At 45.0% G+C, this 7,861-nt stretch overlaps 1 protein-coding gene across 1 annotated transcript in view; it reads right to left on the reverse strand.

The window, feature by feature from the left end:
• Positions 1–261: 261 nt before the first annotated feature.
• Positions 262–7,861, reverse strand: part of LOC146355742 (uncharacterized) — a 39,171-nt gene continuing 31,571 nt past the window's right edge. Inside the window, exon 5 of the mRNA XM_084830783.1 lies at positions 262–1,553. Within this exon, the coding sequence (XP_084686909.1) occupies positions 487–1,553 (1,067 nt within the window). The 3' untranslated portion in view covers positions 262–486. The remainder of the gene's footprint in view (positions 1,554–7,861) is intronic.

Below are 7,861 nucleotides of genomic sequence, written 5' to 3' on the forward strand. Positions count from 1 at the left end.
ACACCAGCAATACAAGTTACCAGTGGTGTAGTGGTAAATTTGGAAGCGCAAGCACTCATCATGATGCCTCGAGAAGAGTCTGAACATTCAGGCAGCTGTGTTGATCCATAACAACAAACCAGTTCTAGTAGTTGTCAGCTCTGCCAGGACCAGATCTTTTGTAAAGCGAATGGATCTTCCTTGCCTATTCCAGACCAAGCACATTACAACAAGGAACAACATATAGTTGCTGGGAAAATTCATTCCCCCCCCCCCCTGCTATTGTGTGGATTGCTGCTAAGGTTGGAGGGAACTGGAAATCCATGGAGAAGTGGCAGATGACCTCAGCATTCCTGCTAATATAAAACGGCCAGCACTGCATCCCTACAAGTCCTGGCTCCACTACACCACTGCAAGTCACAGCAGGACCAATAGCCCAAGGGCCGAAAGCTGTTCCCCCAGAAGATCAGATGATCAGCCCGTGCTTTGCTCATGGTTCTCTTGCATTTATGTTTTTTTGCCCGCGTGGATTCTCTCATGTCTAAGAAGGTTTGACCTGCTCCTGAAGTTCTTCCCACAGTCGAAGCATTCATAGGGTTTTTCCCCCGTGTGGGTTCTCTCGTGACTAACGAGGTGTGATCGGCTATTGAAGCTTTTCTCACAGCCCGAGCACGGGTAAGGCTTCTCTCCCGTGTGAATCCTCTCGTGGATAATGAGGTTTGCTCTCCGATCAAAGCACTTCCCACAGTCCGAACATGTGTATGGTTTCTCTCCTGCTTGGTTTGCGCAGCGTGTGAGGGGGTCAGACCTGTTTCCACACCCAGCGCATGGGGACGGTTTCTCTCCTGTGTGCACCCTCTCATGTGCCAGAAGCCGTGAGCTCCGAATGAAGCCTTTCCCGCATTTTGAGCATTGGTATGGTTTCTCTCCCGTGTGTAGCCTCACATGCGCTCGGAGGCCTGTGCTGCGACTGAAGTTCTTCCCGCATTGTAAGCAGTGGTACGGTTTTTCCTTTTTATGGCTCCTCTGGTGTCTGAGGAGATCGGTACGCTGAACAAAGCTCTTCCCGCAGTCGGAGCATTTGTACGGCTTCTCTCCGGTATGGATTCTCTGATGCCTTAGAAGGGTTGAGCTCTGATAGAAGCTTTTCCCACAATCCGAGCATTTATATGGTTTGTCACTGACAGGGATTGGGATTCCCTCATCTGTAACAAGGCCATGGCTCTGGGTGAAGATTTTCCCACAGTTCGGACACACAGAAGTATTATCTGTGGTGCAGCTTGACCAGTGTTTAAGATGATTTGAGCTTTGGCTACAGTCGAGACATGTAATTTTCCTCACACCATCCTGGACTGGGGCTCTATGGATATCTTTGTTGCCTTCCTCACAAGGAAGTGTGATCTCAGTGTGATCTCCTTTTGGCTTCTCTATTTCCGATCCCTGATTACTTCCAGGCATCTCTTTCTTCTCACAATTTTGGGAAATGTTCTGGTTGGATCTTCCTGTCAGCATTCCAGTCTGTTCACTTCGCTTGGAACCTTTGTCCTCTTGGCTCTCCCTCTTGTGCCCATCACCTGCAGGAACAAAAATACAATCAAATGTTGTTTGTACTCTGAGCTCAGTAGAAAAAGCAGCGCTCAACTGGAAAGTTTGCTCTGACATTTCCGATTTCAAAAGGAGATGGAAATCTTAATAGCTGTCTGGAAGTCTTTAAGTGAGAGAGAGACCTGGTTCGGATGACACAACAGCCCATCATGGATTAATTTACCTGAGAATGGCTGCAGCATGGGCCATACAACATTTTGACTTGATGTGTCATCTGACCCTGGGCAGCAGGAGTTGAGGGCTAAACAACCCTCAAATAACGCATGGTCTGTTGTAGGGTTATTTGAAGGTTATTTAATCCTCAAACAACCCCTGCCGCCCAGGTTTGGATGTCATGACAAACCATGGCTACCCCTCACCAGGGGTTGAATATTCAAAACGGTCGCCTGCATCCACCACAACCCAATGTGGTGATCATGCAAACCAGGACGGAGAGTCGCTAAAGCTTTGTTGTTGCACTGATGCTACTTTCAAAACATAACACTCCCTGGCTTGGTGCTGCTCGCTCCTCCATGTTCAGCTTCATTTCATTTCATTTATTAGATTTGTATACTGTTTAACTGGCAAATGCCCTCAGGGCGGTTTATAATCATAAAACCAAACAACAAGAACAAGATAACCAAAAATAAATAAAAATAAAAGGTAAAGGTGTCCCCAACCAGTCGTGTCCAACTCTAGGGTGCGGTGCTCATCCCCATTTCTAAGCCGAAGAGCCAGCGCTGTCCGAAGACGCTTCCGTGGTCATGTGGCCGGCATGACTGAACACCAAGGTGCACGGAACGCTGTTACCTTTCCTGCCGAGGCGGTACCTGTTTATCTACTTGCAATTTCTTGCTTTCGAACTGCTAGGTTGGCAGGAGCTGGGACTGAAGACGGGAGCTCACTCCGTCACGCAGCACTCGGGTCTCGAACTGCTGACCTGCCAACCTTCCAGTCTGCAGTTCAGCATCTTAACCACTAAGCCACCGCGGCCCTCCAGAAAAAATAAAATACAGCAATACAATTATCAAAATAATACAATGTTAAATATTAAAAACATTAGCAAATATTAAAAACTTTGAGGGGCCAAAGTAAAATTAATAAAGCAACAAATTAAAAGTTAGATGCCTGCTTAAAGAGGAAACTCTTAACCTGGTATCTAAATGTATATAGTGAAGATGCTGGGCAGATCTCCTTGAGAGGGCATTGCAAAGGCTTTCCAAAGACAGGGGGCTAAGAGAATTCTCTTTCCCCAGTAGTCACCCCAGTAGTCACCCGTCATTGTGGGGGCTGCACCAGTGAAGAGCCTTCGAAGACGGGCTTAACAATTGGGAAGGAATGTATGGGAGAAGGTGCTCCTTCAGACTGGGTGCCTATAAATAATCTGTCACTGAAAAAACACCTCTAGGATTCTGTTCCACACAAGGTAACTGACTGAACATTCCTACGATTCTGAGAACTGAGAAGTTGCAGAACATTCTCTCATATGGCAAACTATTTCCTCTATGGGAAAATGGACTTATCGGGCCCATTGCAGAGAAAGAGGGGACAATCCTATTCACAACATCACGGGGAAAAGTCTTAAACAGGGGGCTTACTTTGAAGTAAACATGCATAAGAATGGCCTGCATGTAACATAAGGGGCTACTGTGAAACAGGGAGGTACCAGCATGCTTGAGGGAACCCCAAGATTTGCAGAAGCAGAAGAAATATTCATAATAATTTGTGATTATGAAGAACCATAAAGAAAATCTTCAAGCAGCCAATGGATTCCACCCATATTTTTGCCTGTAAAGAAGGTGTGAGGATGGGAATATATTAAATGTACTACCCTCAGTCAACAACTAGACTTAAACGTGATGTCATTTTCTTTTCTTTGCTTCTTTGTCTTTATATTTAGAAAATACACTTACATACATACATTCTCCGAGTAGGGTATGTGTCATTTGGGGAGCATTCCTGTCAGGGGAGACTTTCCGAAACTTCACATTCCCCACTCCACCTCAAATTAAAATTAGAGACACCCTTCACTCTTACACGCACACACACAAATGATTTAGAGTGTTAGACTCAGGTTGAAGTCCCACCATACAGCCATGAAGCTCCTATGGTGACCTTGGGTCAGTCACTGCCTCTCTCAGCCTAACCTACCTCACAGGAAGGGAGGAGAGAAAGAACCAAGCACCTTGGAGGAAACATAGGTGAGATAGAAATGAAAGACATCAAAGGTGTATCTTTTAAAAATTATAGACAGCAGCTATTACAATCAGGACCAGAGCAGGCTGGAGGGCGGAGTTTAACTCTTTCACTCCCTGTCAGGTTCCAGGCAGAAATCACAGCCACTGAAAGGGAGAGAAAGGGAAGGAGTTAAACTCTTTCTCCCTGCCTGCTGCGGGTCTAATCCTGAAAGGGGGCCCCTTTCAGCAGCTGCGATTTATTGGTTTTTTAAAAACTTATCAGTGACATTGAACCAACCAGTTTAACATGATGTGTAACTTGGACCAAACAGTCCATAAGAATTTCCCATACTCAAAGGAGCCGACACCAAGTAGTCACTGATTTACTAACTGAAGATGCAGAATGACAAAAGAGTTTAGAGATAAATAAATAATGGTAAAATCGACATTTAGTACTTGAATTAACACTCTGAATTCTTTACACGCCCTTCTGCTATGAAATCTTTCAACATGATACAATTAAAACATGAAGCGATTTCTTTAGCAATCAATATCTCAAGTTCCACTCAGCCAATTTAAATAATTTATTTTTAAAAATTAAAGCACTTAAATTAACCAGACTCAGCAAAAAACACCGAAAATAACTTTGGGGGCTAATTTCATCAAGATAATTGGAAAAAAATGTTTTTCCATTACATATAACTCTAAAACTGTGGGTCATAGTGATTTGGAGGTGGGGGGGGTGTTATTTTGAAAAAGCTGTAAAAACTGAACGACTTTCTCGGTTACCGTGCTAGTCTCAAATTTAATATGAAGTTGTCATATCTCAAGTTCGGGTAAAACAGCTGATCAGTGAAATTACGAAATCATAAGTTACACACACAGGGTTGTGAATTTTTTGCAACAGGTACAGGTAGTTACTCTTAATAAGAAATGAGTCGGCTTATTGAGCCTGTCGCTATCTCTACCCGTGTAGTAATAGGGGGCCCAACCCCCAACCCCCCCCGCCCCAATTGTTCTGTTTGGAGCGGCATCATTTTGCAAGTGCCGGCATTATGTTTTGGGGTAATAGAAGATGGATAAACAACATAGAAAGGAGGAAAAACACAAGACCACACCAACAAAAAATTACAAACTTTATTGAATAGTTTCAAAACTCGAGAGAAAAAAATTCATCCAAGAGAAAACCTAATTTAAAAGCCTGTTAAAACAACCTGATCACTTTGGAAACTACCACACGGCAAGAACGAGTTTTCCTCCGGGGGGGGGGGCGGCAGGGCAGAGGGGAATAGCCAAATTGTCCAGGTCAAGTAACTATATCACTTTGGAACAGTCTTGGTATAAAGCCACTTTGGCAGTGACTTTTCCCTAGATTGCTTGGGCTTGAGTAAAGATAACAGTCCAAGATGTTGGTTTTCAAATTTTTGGCCTGTGGTGAATAGTTTCCACATTGAAAGTTTAGCTGAGGACGGACGGACGCGCGCACATGCACGTGCGCACACACACACACACACAGTATCTGCGACAGAATCCCTGGGCATTGCAGGGGATTATGGGATATATTCTGTTGCAGAGGATTCTGCGGAAAAGTCCCAGGGCACGCAAGGCTCATTAAACGCTCATACATTTCCTGCAAGGCACTGGATGAGGCCTAACATTTCTTGTTAGGCCTCATCCAGTGCCCTTCCAGAAGAGAGAAGACAGAAACTACTCACTATATTAAATGTGCAGCATATCGCTGACTGTAATTTTGTCAACTTTACTGTAAGTACATGGCCCCCTAACCCAGATCAGGACCACCACACACAGGTGTGTGTGGGGGGGTAAATTTAGGTCACCCTAATTCCTCCCCACCTGCCGCCACCACTGCAGCTCACATGGGGGCTAAAGAAAGAAAACCTCCATTGGTACTAATGCAGGGTGCTTTTTCCCCGCTTTCATACATGCATGCAGTACTCTCAATCCAGATCAGGCCCCCGCATGCTTACACTAAAGTTTTTTCTAAAAGACGTTAGGATCATCTACACGCTATACATTTAACATAGTGTGTAGTTTAGCCCTCGATTTTCCCTGAATTGGCAAACTTGCGCCTTGGCGAACTTGTATGGTGGAATGCTCCCCCAGATAAAAAAAAAGATTCCCATTCAGATCAGAAGGGAGCCTTCCCCTTGATGCGCTAGTTTTCTAGATGCAGGGGATTTTTGTGCCTGGAGGCACGTTCCGTCATGCGAGCCCCCACCTGCAGTCTGAAAATAGTACATCCCAGGCTGCCTCAGGGAAAACAAAGCCTGAGTGTGGCCTCCACAGAAAATACACCCAGCAGTCCTCTGTGGCTCTGAGCGGCAGAGGAAGATGGGGGGGGAGGCATGGAAATGGTCTGTCATCTCCACCTTCACCTCCTCACTGCCTATGTGCTAGTTTCTCCCTCTGGTTCCAATCCGTAGCGCCTTCCAGAGAGGGAGCAAGTGAGCAGGCAGCAAAGAGTGAGGATGAGCAGCAGCAGCAGGGCCAGGGCGTGGTAGTGCAGGCCCCCTACTGGGGTATGGGCCTCAGCAGGTGCCCTGTCATGCCCACCTTTGCTTCCCTCCCTGTGTTTTGAAGCCAAAGAACAAGCAAGGCCCCAGCCCCAAATCTATTTCCCAGGGCCCTGGATCTATTCTACAGAGCCCTGAGTGTTGAATGGTGCTAATGAGCTTTCCTCAGCTTGATTGCTCTGCAAGGGGCATTTTTCAAGAGGGATTGCAGCTGGGGAGGAAAAAATTCATACTTCCCTTCCCACATATTGCAAACTCCCACCCCCACCCCCACCCCCATCTTCTCTCCCATGGCAACAAAACTTAGAAATAAACGTTTCCCATTGGTTTGGGATGATCTGGAGTTAGGGTGCAAATTAATGGAAGATTTTTTTATTTGAGATTATTTGGATGAGAAATTTATTTGAGATTATTTGGATGAGAGGGCTTTACTTCCTGTGAAATTTAAATAAAACCTAGTATTTTCTAAATTTGCATATACAAATGTAAATTGGCATCTGCAGATTTTATGCTGATTTGTGTCCTACAAGTCTGGGTCTGGAATATTTTAAGTGCTTAGCAATGCCCCTGAGCACACATAAAAATGGGCCAACGCTACAGGTCCCCCCCCTTCTTCATCCAGCCCCATCAGGTACGGTTTCCCCCAGTCCCCCCTCCCTCAAGCCCCACAATTCCTTATTCCTTTCTGACATGTAAAGCTCAAATACATTTACAAATAAATACATTTTCTTTTTCAGATATATATATGGAGTTCATTTAAAAATAGTACTTATTAAAAACAATTAAAAACTGAATGACATGTTCCAGGAGGCTCCAGAATATCAGGTCCCAAATGCCAGCCTTTAATAACAATTTTTAAAAAAAGATTTTAAAAGCAGATTGTTTACTGTTTCTGGCAGAGGAAGGGTTGATTTTACATATTCAATGCACTTCAGTGAAAAGGCCAGTTTTATTTAGGGCAGGTGTGAGGAACTTGTGGCCTGCCAGTTGTTGGACTCCAATTCCCATTAGCCCCAGCCAACTTGGCTAAGGGCTAAGGGTGATGGGACTGGTCTTCCAACATCTGGAAGGCCACAAATTCCTGATTTTGGGACTATCGAGCTCTGCTTGAATACAGAGTTGTCAACTGACCAGGAAAAAACAAAACTGAGCTACACCTTTTAAAGCAGCTGGATCTCCACAAGGAAAAAAAACACACCAAACTGGGCTATGTCTTAAAAGCAGCTGGATCCGCTTTTCATGACATGAAGATCAGCATTATTGCCATTTTAATGGCTGCCATTCATGCTGCTGTCAAAGGAACTGGTTAAAAGGGTGGAAATTGTATCCTTGCGGCTGGGGGCCCTGAATACAAGTCTTGCTCTCACCATGGACTCAGGGCTGATGAGGTACAGGTACAGATGTAGCAGCTTTTACATAGTCCTCCTGGACTGTACCACTTCAGGACAGAGCTGGGGGAAAGAGCATGCTTGAATGCTTACCCCAGTAAAGAAAAACTAACTGTGCTTGGGTAGCCAGTGTGTGGGGAGAAAATCCAAAGCCAGCCTTGGATTTAACAACTCGGCCTTGTACCGTTCCATGCACTAG

The sequence above is a fragment of the Heloderma suspectum genome, chromosome 2, assembly GCF_057233095.1.
Source record: "Heloderma suspectum isolate Gila_16-S chromosome 2, 16-S_ref, whole genome shotgun sequence".
Classification (NCBI taxonomy): domain Eukaryota; kingdom Metazoa; phylum Chordata; class Lepidosauria; order Squamata; family Helodermatidae; genus Heloderma; species Heloderma suspectum.